This window comes from Oncorhynchus nerka, linkage group LG26 (genome assembly GCF_034236695.1).
Source record: "Oncorhynchus nerka isolate Pitt River linkage group LG26, Oner_Uvic_2.0, whole genome shotgun sequence".
Lineage (NCBI taxonomy): Eukaryota > Metazoa > Chordata > Actinopteri > Salmoniformes > Salmonidae > Oncorhynchus > Oncorhynchus nerka.
The window spans coordinates 17941530-17956477 of record NC_088421.1 but is presented as its reverse complement, the minus strand read 5'-3'; the positions used below and the strand labels follow the sequence as shown (position 1 = coordinate 17956477).

Genomic DNA, 14948 nt, shown 5'->3' with positions numbered 1-14948 from the left:
GACTGTGTGTCTGCGGCATGGAAAATAAAGTATTTCTGCCTTTGTTTTAGTTGCTGGTCAAACCCTCACAGTTACATTGAGCATTCAGTGTTCACCAAACATGGGAATGTTAAGAGATCAAATCTCAATCAATTGCATTGGATGAACATTTGAATTCTGTAAAACAGCACATCTAGGTCACTCAATCACAGACATCAAGTCATTTTTTGTAGCTTTTTAAGTGTTAATTAAGTGAGGCCTTGATACTATTTTCGCTCAAGGCTGTGGCCATATGGACCAGGCATATGTTACATATATATAGAAAAGGGGTGGCATATATAATTGACAACATGCTCCATAAAAACACAGAGAAAAGGGAAAAGGGGGCCAGTGCTACAGGGAGCTACATCAAACAATCAGTGCCGCCTCAAACAAATGATGCCCCTTTTCAAGTGTGAAGGCAATCCATGCAGCAGAGAGGGAGAGAGAGGTTTAACTCTGCTATCCCTTCATCCTTCCACCCCTTCATTCCTCCCTCCTTTCAGCAAACCACTGGTCAATCCAACTGCTTTTAGTACTGTAACACCCTCAGGCCTGAGAATAAGCCTCTTTCTCTGATGAAGAGACCGGTATCATTATCACAGCAATAGCCAATATGTGGCAAGCAGAACTACTACTGTAAATGCCTTTGTTAGGACGATATGTCCATTGGGAGAGTAAAGGACATACTACAGATGAACCTTGGTCTTTAACAACCTTTGAAGAGCTGAGAAAGAGCATTTCTTGTAATGGAACAACTCTTTTATGGTTTCACTCTGTTCTCCTCCATATATATCAATGATGGCCGGTATGAACATGGTTGTTGAAGCCGAACGTCATGAATCGTCTAGTTTGAGTTTTCGGTTCTTTTGGATGACATGCACTCACATTTCTTAATCGGAAATCTAACTTGAAGAGTAAACATACAAAAGTAAGCAATGGATTTGCATTAAATGATTAGTTTATACAGCGTACACAAACACACCAACACACACACAGGCACAGATGCCCCTTCAGTGTTAAAAGGGAAAGGGAAAAGACAAGAGTGCTAACCTCTCATTGGGTGGGATATGAATAGCCTGTGTTTCTAGCCACAGCTTGGTTAGCCAAAGTCTGGGACTTATTATAGTGTTGTTTGTTTATGCATGTGTCTGTGTGTGTAAGTATTCCTTCAAGTATTGTTCCTGCCTGTGTGTGTGTGTGTGTGTGTGTGTGTGTGTGTGTGTGTGTGTGTGTGTGTGTGTGTGTGCGTGCGTGTGTGTGCGTGCGTGCGTGCGTGCGTGCGTGTGTGTGTGTGTGTGTGTTTACCAGGTACAAGTTAAGAGTAGCATGCATTCAGAGTTGGCTTCGAACAGTGTTTGTTCCTGTTTTGTGAAACTTGAGAAATCAGGATTTAAGGTACTGGAAAATGGGATTTTTCCCCAGCTCTCCATACCAAGGTTTCCTCCCAGCTATGTTGTCTGGGCTGGCCTGCCTCAATTGACGGCAGAATTGGAATGGATGCTCATTCAGCGCTCAAGGCCCAGCTGGTGTGTTCCACAGCATACAAATGAACTGTGCTGAATGGAAACAACACTTAGAAAAATACCTTTGCTGCATCGATCAGTGAATGTATGCACCGCGTGAATGTTTTGTGCTGAATCAGTCACCGCTGTGGGAGAAGTCACCAGGTGACAACCAGGGACAGGAAATGCCATTGTGTCAGTGTGTATTGTGTGGTGTGATCCAAAAGCAGCTGAAACGGTCTGGTCTCCATTCTGGTTCTAGCACCGGAGTTCAGGCCTGCATCATATATGAGTTGGCTAGTGCACATTATGAATCATGCTTTGTGTGTGAGTATAAGAGGGGCAGGGATTTACCATTAGAGGTTCTGTACAGGATGCTGATGTTGCTTGGCTAAACTGTAATTGGCACATAATTTCTGACCAATAATAATAACAATAGTAATAATTATAATAACAATAACAATAATAACAATAACAATAATAATTAATCATTAATACATACACAATAGCAATAATATTATAATAATGTTATTATTATTCAAATTATAATGATGTTGTGTTGTGTGCTGTATTTGTTAAGGAGTTGTTTAAAGGATGGTAAATGCATTGATACTATGAATGATTGTTGTGTTACGTTTCAGGCCACCGAAACCTTTCTGGTGAATGAAGACCCCTCCAGAGGTCCTGGGATGCCTGAATGCTTTGTAGTATCAGATTCCTACAGGGTATGCATTATTATTGTTATTATTATGATTATGTAATGTGTTATTTGAGTCATTAGTCATTATTCTGACTGATGGTCTGCTTTCATGCTCTTGGTAATTACACCACAATCATAATGTCACTCACAGCTCCCTCTCCTCAGCTGCAAACCATTACAATCATTATTTCCACACACACTTTAAGAAAAAGGCCTTGCAACTCCGCCGAAGCGCCCTTCCCTCGTGGGAAAGAAAATTATAACGATAATGTGCAGCATGCAGAGTTGTATAAAATGAAAAAAGGACCCCAAAAAACCTAGAAAACTATACACAGTTGAAAAAAACATGCAGCTTTAAAAATTCCACCCAGAGAGCACATTGGATTTACAGTGATCGGCCTGAAATGAAATGGTAATAAAAAGAGAATTGCGGGATCGGGGGAGTGGGAGTCTGTGGATGACTGAAAATGTGATTGTTAATGAGGTGGGAGCCAGTTTTCTACTCTTTGTTTCCAGCTAAAGCCTTTTGCCAAGTTATAGAGAATCTGGGTTGCTACAGTGTATTGTGTGTCCCGGGGTACAGAAATGAGCCATAATGGGAGGTAATTGAGTATCATGGTTGGTGGAGAAGTTGGAGAGGGGAGAAGCATTAATATGACCATATTAGATATCAGGGCCAGTGAGTTCAAGGCCATCCAGAGAAGGGTATCTGTGCTCACCTCCTCATAGGGAGGTTATGCCCCACACATCGCATGGCTACCATGACACATCACCACTCCAGCTACCTCAGAGTCCTCTGTCTGTCCATTTTGTCTTCATATATGAGGGAGTCATTGGTTGGGATCCTAATCTTAGCGCACAAACTTTGAACCCTGTGAATTCTGTGCGTAACTTCTGAGTCGTATATTTGAGTTGTTCCATAGATTCTGTGTGTTCGTGGTATACAAAACAACCCTTGCAGATGCTGCTACAGTACTTCATTATAACAGCAAATCCATGATTGACTTTACCACAATGAGTGTTGTAGCACAGCAAATATGTATATTCCATCGTGTGAAAAGGAGAGACTCAACAACCATAGCATATGGCTCTACCATGTGTTACTTAATGAGCAATTTACTCCCATAGACCACTAAATGTGGGGCACATTTAAGGAGCGATGCTGGATGAGTGTTTGCGTGTGTTGCAGTCAACTCAACTCTATAAAGGAGGAAAACAGTTTTTGATCCCCTTCGAACCCACTCTCTGTAACCTTTCACTTTTGTGGTCCTGTGTGCTTTTTATGACTTCAGAGAGAGAAAGATAGAGAGAGAGAGAACTGCCATGAATACACTGAGTTAGACAGAGACTACAACTTGGGAACAGGATTCATTCCACCTGCTGTTACACAACTGCCCAAATTATGTGTATGTTTGTCACTCTGAAAGTTAGTGTTTATCAGAATTATTTTGGTATATAATTTTAAAAATATCAAGGTAACGTTTGTCATTTCAGTCATTTCATATTCACGGATGAAATCAACCGGTATGGAATGCTGTGAGCATGACCTTGTGTGGTGAGAAGGGGAGGTTACAGTTATGTGGTCTGCACAAACCCCTGACCACACACTTTCCCCTCCCCCCTCCCTCCCTCCCTCCCTCCCTACCTCTGTATATCTCTCTATATCCCTCCCTCCCTCTCTGTCTCTCTCTATATCTCTCCCTCCCTCAGTCTCTGGCTCCCCTGGTTGTGTGCAGTATAATTGGCCACACAGAGCCCAGATCTCTTTGTTTCTCCTGCAGAGGCTTGCGGTGTAAATGCACAAGCAGTAGGCCTCATAAATCTGAGGGACTCCAGTGGTCTGATCAAAATTTCAGCTCCACAATGACTTTACCCCCACAACACTATACCACACTTAGGACCTGGTCCAAAACTTGTTTTATTACTTTGTGAAAAGCGTGCATGTGTGCGTGCGTGCGTGCGTGCGTGCGCGCGCGTGTGTGTGTGTGTGTGTGTGTGTGTGTGTAATGTAAACATATGTTTCCCATGCCAATAAAGCCCTTTGAATTGAATTGAAGTGAGAGAAAGACTTTGTCTGTGAGAGGGTACATGCCTCTGTAAATTGTTCTCAGTATGACCAATATTCTGTGTTTTCTAATACACTCCTCCTTCCTTGGGACACTATCTTGTTTTGGTAGCATACAGTATGTTCTTGCCAAGCAGTCCTCAGGTTGGACTGTTTTTCAGTTTCAAGTCAACTTCATTGTAGTAAATGTCCCAAGCCAGAGCAACAGTGTGGCTCTGCTGTTTCAACTGCAGTCACCATTACAGGTTTCAGTCTGGACCTGATGTCTGATAGTGTTCTATACACTCTGCAATTAAATGTCTTACTTGTACATCGGCCTGGGCTGGAAGTGTGCACTGAAATTCAGTCAACATGCAGAAAGTGCCTTTGTATCAGGGGTAACACATAGAAGTAACACAAAATGTGCAGAACACTGACAAATATTTTTTACATTTGTTTCACAAACGAATTCATGCAGAGGCAGTGTAACTGTAGTGTAATAACAATGTCATACTATTGTAGGTATACCCATTCATTTACATAGCTAGAGTAAAATGTACATGGGTCTAGATCAAATTAATCCCAACCAAGACCCCAGTTTCGTTCATTTCCAATCTCATTAAATGTTTCCTCTACCTTCTCGTTTCTCAGATGGAAAACAAATGACATTTCCAATATTTTAAGTCAATCTCTTAATATCAAGTCATTATTTATCAACATTATATGTCTTTATTGTCGGCCATAGGCCCCATATGAAGCATCACCTTTGACCTTAAAGCAATCATATTCTTATGACTGCATGGACTTTACTAACTGGTACGCCTAATAAGCCTATAATAATATTTCATAGAAAACACATCAAAACAAAATCACATCGTAGCTATAGCAAATGTTTAGCTCATTGCAAAATACAATACTCAGACTGGAGGACCTTCTGTAAAGCATGTTACCTTCTCGTTTAGGATATAGTCTACTCAATACACGTCGTACTGATAAAACGCTGGATATTACGCATTCGGCGTTCCTATTCATTTAACCCTCGTAATAACATATTTGTTACCCTAAAGAAAGAGAACGGTGTATTGTCATTATGCATGGTTACTGAGTATGAGCTGAAACGACCGGATTAAGCAGCAGTTTGCCGCCGCATTATTTACGAAGTTGGGAGATTCATGTTAATGATATTATGTTGTATAGCAAACACCGTCGCCCCTGATCAATCCCCACCCAAAATATCCGTGCGCACGACAGGAGAATCGGTGGAAGAGGGTGGGAGACTAAACTTTTTTTCCCCAAAAGTTTGTGTAAGCTTTCACTTTCAGCCTTCTAGGCGGGGTTACAGTACAGCATGGAGTGAGCGAAACAGGACGGCGAGCGATTGCAATGCAGCACTACAGCGAACTTCCATCCAACTTAAATAAGCTCTCCAATTTTCATTTCTAAAAATAACCATGTACTCCCCGTACTGCTTGACACAGGTAAATGCCATTATTTCATTGTTATTGCTTAGTATACAGTCGGTGTTGCGGGTTAGATTAGTGCTCCCACCATTTGCAAATATGTAATAGTTTAATTTGAGCGTATTTGTTACTCTCTGTTCCTTTCTGATAGCATTTGTCTTATATCTCTGACACTTTTTCTTCTTAGATGGCATTTCTTCGCAGGGCTTTCTTATGCGTTTCATTACACATGGTTTTGTAGAGAAAATGGCGCTCCTCCCGAATCTATTTAATATAAAAGGAGGGGAGAAGTGGAGGAGGAGAAAGGAGTGAATGTAGAAAACTGGACTTGAAGTTTTGTGTTACATGTGATGGATGGTCTTACATTGACATTTTCCAAAATGTTGATCTCGCAAACGCTTGGCAATGAGAGAGGCTACATGTGGAAGTGTAGCCGTCAAAAAGCTTTATCCGCTAACGGTTGAATCTGTGACAGTCGAGGACTTTAGGTCGGTGTGTGCTGCCGCCAGTTCTACAGTAGCCTACACTTGTCAACCGTGCTCGATTCTGATTAACATAACGTACCTATTTAGTGAAAGTAAATGTTCGGGAATATAATGTTTAGACTATTTTACGCACGAGTATCTCACTGCATATATGCGCCATAAGGATTATTTTCAAGGTTCTGATCATGCCCAGTTGATATTAACTTATTTTAGCGACTCTGGTCCACTGTACCTAGCACAAATGCTGTATTTAATCTGCTATTATAAACTCTTGACCATTTATGTTCATAGTAAAACAACCATCCCACAATTTACAGCCAATAAATATTCCATAACTTTGAATGAGAAACCTACCTATGATGTTTTACTCTGTGCTGCTTTTCCCTAAATGTATAACATACGTTCAACTGTACAGTGGATGTCCAGACCCCACAACCTGGTATATTTGGTATACATACACCATGCATTGTAAAGTTCACTCATATTCAATGGGGAATTACTCTTGTACTTCCACATGCAATATTCCACATTTCTGAGGACAGTTGGGCAGATAGCTTATGAGTTGAACAGCTTATTGGCACTAATTGGTAATTGATAAGGTCCTACCCAAATAAAATGTACTTTTGTAAAGCAATATAGAATCTCTTGCTATATAATATAACTAAATAAATTATTGTTCAATATGCTCATTAAATGTAAAATCTGTTTTGATATATTGTATTTGTTAAAACTGGAGAGTTGATCAGGTAACAGTCTCAGAATCTACATCTACATTTTTTAAATCAAGAATTTTTTGAAAATATATATAAAGCTTCTCTTTTTCTATTTTATTAAATGATAGTCTATTTGTCCTGGAGGAAAGAGAGTGTTAACAAGTAGTATGGTGCCTGAGATGTGGTCAATGGATTGTAACAAAACAGTGCATTGCACAGTCATAAGATAACTTAAACAGTTAGTTATTTAGTTTATGGATGTGTTTACTTTGAAAACATCATGTGTATTAGTAATAGTCCGTATTTACTTTGAAAACATCATGTGTATTAGTAATAGTCCGTATTTACTTTGAAAACATCATGTGTATTAGTAATAGTCCTATAACTTCTCTGTCAAATGAACAGTGATTTAAGGTCAGGGTCGATTCTAAAATGACCAAATGTCACACATCATTGCTTAACTTTTTTTTGACTCACCAAGAACCCTAAATCTATGAGGTTCAGTAACTATTCATTTATGACTTATGTGCAATATCATTACTCTTGGAACTGGAATTTTCCTTAGCTTGACAAAGTAACTTGGAGGGAAGCGCCAGAGAAAGCTCTGCTTGAAGTTGTACTGTCAACAGTATGTGTTCACAGATAAATGTGACATACAACAGGGGTTTTTGAGCCCACTGACTGAAATATTTAACATATTTTAGCAATATAATCCACATAATATAAACCTACAATGTTCCTTGGCCTAAACTGAATCGCGAGGCACCCATCATTTAACTCTCTGCATCAATATATTCCTGGTTCTGCAAAAACATTTTAGTGGTCTGCTTTTCTTCTTTCTATGCATTTCTGTGTAGATTTTTTGTTAGTTTATGGATTCTTTAAAAAACCATGCCTTTTTCTGGGTCCAAAATAGAATGGTTGTTGATATTATCTGCAATTCTATGACTCTCCTAACCAGTGGCATAACTGTTGGAAATCTATTCCTATAAAGCAAACTTGTTTATCCCTTGGTTTCACTGGACAGTAGACTGCCAAGGCCTGTGTGATGTGTAATTCATTCCTGATTTTACAGTGTTTTATTAAAACAATTTTACTTCCATGCCTCTGACTCCTGTTACAGAAGCAGAGAGGGTGTTTTTCTCAGTTGCAGTCACGGCCAGTAGTCTGTTTTCATTTAAAACTATAGAATGATCATATGTTGTTCTCTGTTCTATTCCCTGACTGACAGAAGCAAGACAACGCTGATTTTAATACTTTTTTAGAAGTGTATATCTATTGGAAGAGAGTGTCTTGTACTTTTTTAGGCCACACGGGTCTAAATGAAATTTTACTGAGAAAGAAAATAGGCCCACATATTTAGAAATGATGGAATGGGACTTTATCAGATGCACAGAGAGGAATCTCTATGTAGGCTCGAACTTTTCTCTCCAACAGTTTAGCATTGAGATTTTGGTAGGCCTATACACATATAGCTTAATTTGCTAATGCATATTTATTTCCAGGGTTTTTGGAATTGATAAATGTACTAAAGCGGCAGTATGAAAAGAAAATGAAGCTTGCATAGAGCCAGAGATTTATTTTGTCCGTTAATTAAAATGAATTGGCAACATAACTGACTGCACATTCCGCACGTGCTGCACATATGCAGAAGAAGGCCTATAGGTTAAATCATTTGGACTGGATAAACTATATAATTATATTATTTAAAGTTATACATTGACTGTATAGAGTTTGGTATGTTCATGCATTTTAGGGAGATATTCAACAAGAGAACAGCTTTGTGCATTGCACTCGTCCAGCCGGCGTGGAGCTTGCGCCTCCCTGCCCAGCCCAAGCCTCCTGTATTCCCTTCACTTCTGATGTGCCTCTTGTCTGCAGATGTAGACTCACATTTTTGTTTATTTAATTAAGGTTAATAATTAAAAAACGAGTATGGACCTCGGATATGGCAACACAATATAAACAATGGAATAAATTATTAACAGTGGTAAAAAGCCTTTCTGGAGAGTGGCGAGATGGATGGGGTGGAATAGAGGCAAATCATGGAAAGCATTCAGAGGTTCAGATAGACTTTATTCGTGTGTTGTTTCTAGTGGGCATACATGTTTTATGATGTTATAAACATTACAATGTAAGCCCATACCAAAGTTATCTGCAGTAGGTATGGAAATAGACTATACCAAATTCACCGTGTTGTGTGGCTGGCTGATATTGGCTATTGACTGAGTTTTTAGATAGCGTTGCCTTTTCCAGTCTTGCAGCACTACACTCTTAGAATAAAGGGTGCTATCTAGAACCTAAAAGGGTTATTCGGCTGTCGAGAACCCTTTGAAGAACCCTTCTGGTTCCAGGTACCAGCCCCTTGAGTTGCATTTAGAACCCTTTCCACAGAGGATTCTACATGGAACCCAAAATAGTTTTACCTGGAACCAAAAAAAGATTATCCTATGGGGACACCCGAATAATCCTTTTGGGAACCCTTTTTTTGTAAGAGTGTAGGGCTTTTTCATTTATGTAGGTACGATTAATCAAACCAGATTAGATCAGTAAAGCAGAATTCAACACTTTTCTTCTCTACACAGTGGAGTATCCCTGATATTGAAAAATACACATGACATTGTTATTGTTGTTGTTGTTATAGTCACTGTAAGGCATAGACTATTATTTGGCTATAACACGGAAGCATGGCATGCTTGGCTTGTTTCCATAAAGCCACCAGGTCATAACCATTTCTTTTCGCATTTGCCTAAGCCACTTTATGCTAATGATTTTGTTTATGCTCACAAGTTTATACAATAAATGAAATGTGATCACCCTATACTATTCTTACTCGTACGACATTTTAACATCCTCTTCTCTTTGCTCTCCTGCTCGCGGGACGGTGACCCCTGCGCGGGAATGCTTTTCACACCTCTTAACACCCTCGCGACACTAAAGTATTGCACTACTCACCTTCTAAACAATCCATTAGTGGTAAGTGTTGCCCTATTATTTATTTTAAGGCATATATATATTAATGTGTGTTATATAGATTTTATTAGGCATTGTTACCATATTTTGTTGTAGTCCATATTACTTTTTTTTAATACTAAAAATTAAAAAACGTTCGTTTAACTTAACCATTCATCTTATTGAAAGGAAGCATCATTTGCTAAATGTATTTCCCACACGTTCGGACTTTGTTGAAAAACAGTCAAGGTATGGGCACAAGGCCCAAAAATATATTGGCCCGTTTTTTTTAGACAACTCAATGCTAGTCAATCACTTTTTTCCTTCGGCCTAAAGTCCTACTAAGTTGTTTAAAAAGCTTAACATACATAAACCAAAAGTTAACTGCGGAGAAAGAACAAGATGGCTATTTAATACAGTTTCGTTATGGGCCTAATTTCTGCAGTTTGTAGCCCCGCAGCACCGATTGGCTGAAAGTAGCCTACTAGCCGTCTATTCAAGCAGATAGGCCTAATGTTTAGCAAAAGTAAGTCACATAATTTCAGGATGTCATCTAAAATTTGCAAACTTGTTGCCTTGAAAATGTATTTTGCTTTTCCCATTTTCATGCAATTAACCCTTGAGTGGCAAACCCAAAATGTTTTATCATTAACCCATTATTTGCATGCATATTTGAGACAGAAAGACTAAACAGATATTTGTAATATTTCGAAACAATTTAGTCCTAAGGAACATATTTCTTGTTGCAAGTCATCTTTGTATTGCAGATCATTAAATAATTCACCTTTGTCTTAATTACCTTCATGCCTACATTTGTGGCTTAATTAACTGCCCTAAATTATCCTAAATTAGGTTAGGCCTAAATGAGTATGTATTACTGTGTGTTGCTGCATGAAGATAGACACATATAATCTATGTCATTATCAGTTGTTATCAGGCATGGTGTTTTGAATTTAAACATATTCCACTGAAACCTCCATGTAAACATTTTGTGAGGTGGCCATACAAACTCTCCTCACCCATCCCCTTCCTCTTCTCTCTTCTCCCCTCCTGTCCTCCACCCCCTCCTACTCTCCTCACCCGTCTCCTTCCAACCTCTCCTCTAACCTCTCCTCCCCCCTCCCCCCCACCCCCTCCTGTCCTATCCCCTCTTTCTCCCCAGGCCTGGAAAATGAGTTGGAACAGCTGTTCAGGGGATTAAAATCTGATGGAACCACAGTCTGAATAAACAGAAATGTTGGATTTTTTGAAGTAAAGATACACACTCATACAAACAGCCCCATGCACTCCCCAACCACACACACACACACACACACAAACACACCAGAACCTTCCGTCCTACGTCCGAATGCGATTAGGCCACTGTGTGGTTATCACTGGATCAGGATCCACATTTTTTAGGCTGAATGGCAATGATGTTTTATACTGATGTTTAAGAGGCACTCGGACAGCACTGACTGTGGTTAATCTATGGAGCAAAAACAAATACCCAAAGTGTAGAGCTCCAAAACACTGAATTTCAGTGGGAAGAAAAGTAGGCTTTCATGACTTTTATAGAATTTCAATGGCGGACATGTTGAATTATTATATTACTGTGCTTGAGTTCAGTTGTGCGGAGAGCAAGCCCCCTGCCCTGCAGTAAAGCCAATCAGAATGATGCAATGAATGTATGTAGTCTGATAGTGCTTTTCTGATTGGTGTGGAATATAGCCATTGGAGTGAGCCAGTAGAATAATAACCCCTGTGTTCCAGACAGCCCAAGTCAGTAATGAATTTAATGGGTATGTGAACATTATTATGTTCTCCTCCTCTATCCCTTGTTGAAGGTTGGAGTTACGGTGAAACCGGAGTCCCCCAATGGCCTTGTAGGTGTCTCGTGGCAGCGGGTGGCTCTTTTCCCATCATGTAATGGGGACACCGGCAGGCCACAATGCCAGACGCTCACAAGGACACTGTGTTCCCTTTACTTATTAATTCCTACCAGGCCACCACCACCACCACCACCACCACCATCACCACCGGCGGCCTCAAGTCTCCTTTGGTGGTTGGTTGGTAGATGGTGGAGTTGGCAAATTCAAACAGTCATAAACAATGAGGTGGCAAAGCCCTGGTCTCTGTAATCACAGATATGGGCTGGCTGGTGGCTGGTGCTGTTATCTATTCCTCAGGGAGGAGGTACTGTGTCCTGGACCTTTGGATGCCCCGACTTGTTAACATTTAAAGAACATATCAATAATATTTAAAGGACATATCAAGGTTTTGTTGATAAATGTTTTTGGAACATTTTCCATCAGACTTTGTAAGTCCATGTTGTCCACTGCTGTATCTCCAAAACATGTCTGTCTATTTTATGTAGAATTCAGTACACTGTGTGATGGGGAAGACAAAGACTGGATGTATTGGATGTATTTTGGCAAGAGGGAATATAGATTTGAATTAAGTACCATGTAGTTTTTATCTCAAGCTGCATGCAGAAAAGCCCAAACCAACTGAGTCTCATTCAGTATCTGCACAGCTGTCCTAGCATCCGTGGAGAATGGATTCCTATTGCTATTGCCATGGGAGTCTCCAGCCAAGAAGAATAGGAGGATATCCAGTGTGTGTGCAGAGAGAGTGGTGTGTGTGTGTGTGCGCGCGCATGCATGTGCCGCACTGCCGTCTCCACCCTCCTGCCTTTCCCTTCGCTCATGTCACCCCTGGCATGGATTATGCTTTGGCAGAACCCTGGCAATGCCTTTAGCCCCAATGCGGTTCCGTGGTCGCTGATATGTTGTGCTGTTGCCATGGCTACAGAACGCACACACACACACACACACACACACACACACACACACACACACACACACACACACACACACACACACACACACAAATGCACAAATGACATAATTGAGCTAGAATATACATAGGCACACACAAATACGTCTGTACAATATGGGAGAGAGAAGGGGCTAAAGTGAAAATGTGGCTTTCCCATACAAATCAACAGAGGGATGGAGGGAAGGATCCCAGCTCTGTAGGAGCTGTGGGCAATAAGGCAGCTGCATGGGATGGACTGACACGTTGGTACAGTATGTGCTTTCCATGATTAGTCACAAATCTAAAGACTGGAGCACCTATTATCACCTATTATCACCTATTATCTAATATTTAGACCACTGACTGTCTGACAACTAGTTTATCTGGAAGTGAGAGGATATGGTGAGGTTGGTGGTATTTGTGTAAGAGAGGGTGTGGCTGCTTGGGTTTGCAGAGATAGGCATGCCATGGTGTGTTTTGACACTTAAAAAGGTCTACAGTATGTTGGTCTTATTTCCTTTGCCATTTATTTCTCACCATGCAACATTCTCTCTGTTCTCTACCCATCCCCTGTGGAGTGTTAGTGTGGGGGAGATGATAAGTCCTAGTGTTTTTGCCTGATGGGCCCTATCTCAGAGGGCATCGGTGAGATAGGCAGACCTCACCCACTAGCACTCTGTTACACTCCACTAGGTCTGTAGTGGGGTGTAATGGCAGTGTTTGAATTGAAAAGTGCCACACAATTCAGAATTGAGGGGATTGTATGGAGCTTAACAACACGGAGGGAGTCTGCTCTAGACAGAAATGTAGACTCCTGTGTCCCAAGTCTATCAGTAGTAGTGCTGTAATGGATTTATAAGTGATTTATAAAAGCTGGTGGATGTGCTCTTAATATCAAATACCTCAAAATGTTTTGGGTTTGTTTGTCTCATACGGAGCATAAACTTCACATCAAGTGTGTGATTGGTAATAAAAAAAGAGCAAGAAAGAGCATGAAGATCCATTGTTTTGGCATGTCACAGGTCTCTGCTGCTGCTCATTGACACCCCACTGAAGGTCACTACAGCAGGGGCCTGTTGTTTGTTATGGAGGTGGGGACAGCAGTCTGGTCACTGACCTCAACTCCCACTGATCTAAATATATAGACCCCTCATTACATTGCTGTTGGATTCATCTGTATGAAATCTGAGATCTATCTACCCCTCTTCCTCCCTCTTGCTCGCTCTCTCTCCCTACCAGACACAAACACACTCATAACCAAGCATGCACAAGCTCACACAAATATGGCACAATCTTGCCTCTGAATCGGTAATATCTCCACATCTATTTCAACACACCCATCCAAAACACACACGTACAGTATGTGAGTGAAAACAGACACACATACATGCACATTCAAACCCTCTCAGGCTTTATGCATTATGCATTAATGGACACATACACCGGCAAACACACACGCTCAAACACTTCCCACACCTGCACACACTTAAGCACGAGGCGCAGGTGTGCATTCTTGACTCTCCCTTGTCAGTCTGGTGCCGACCGTCAAAATCACAGCCAGCACCACTAGACCAGAGTGATGATTGGGGAGGTGGTGTTGGTGGGGGGGAGGGGGGCTGTTGTGTTGCCAGCGTACCATGTGTGCCAGCTCCTCGACTGACTCCTAACCCATATGGCACTTCACTCCCTAACCTCCCCCAAATGTGACCGTGGAAACATACTGCATTAGCACTTCTCCCTGCACCTGGCTGTGGCTGAAGAGACAATTATGTACATTAGCAGACAACTGCAAAATACCTCATCTCACAACAATGAATGTGGGGAGTGGTGGTGGTTGGGCGAGGGGAGAAGTTTAGGGTAGTTGTAAAGTGAAGACGTCACCCAATGACGTCACATATTGTTCTCATGTAATGTTGCCATTTTGCAACTCTTTCTGATGATCAGGTGAATCAAGGTGAAAGTTGATTTGTGGGTTTTGGCTCAATTAATGACACTACTTTAATCGTGTTTCCTGTTTGTTATACCTCATTGAGTTAGTGTGTTGAAATAGAATCGGTTTTGTTTTTCTAGCCTAGGGTGTGATGAATGCAGCTGAGAGTTGGAACTCTGATCCTGGATAAGATTACCAATCTGAAAATGATCACTTTATAACTAAAAGTGTACATCGAAGTATACAATATGTTTTGCTTACATATTTTAATAAGGAATGAGAATGATCTACACCGGGATAAATGGAGCATTTAATGGGTTAAACTTGGAGGGAAGGAGTTTT

General features: G+C 40.8%; 1 protein-coding gene across 1 annotated transcript in view; it reads left to right on the top strand.

Moving 5' to 3' along the window:
* The first annotated feature begins 5496 nt into the window (after window positions 1-5496).
* LOC115123096 (nuclear factor 1 X-type-like) overlaps window positions 5497-14948 on the top strand; it is a 143140-nt gene continuing 133688 nt past the window's right edge. The window contains 1 exon segment of the mRNA XM_065010186.1: window positions 5497-5745. Within this exon segment, the coding sequence (XP_064866258.1) occupies window positions 5719-5745 (27 nt within the window). The 5' untranslated portion in view covers window positions 5497-5718.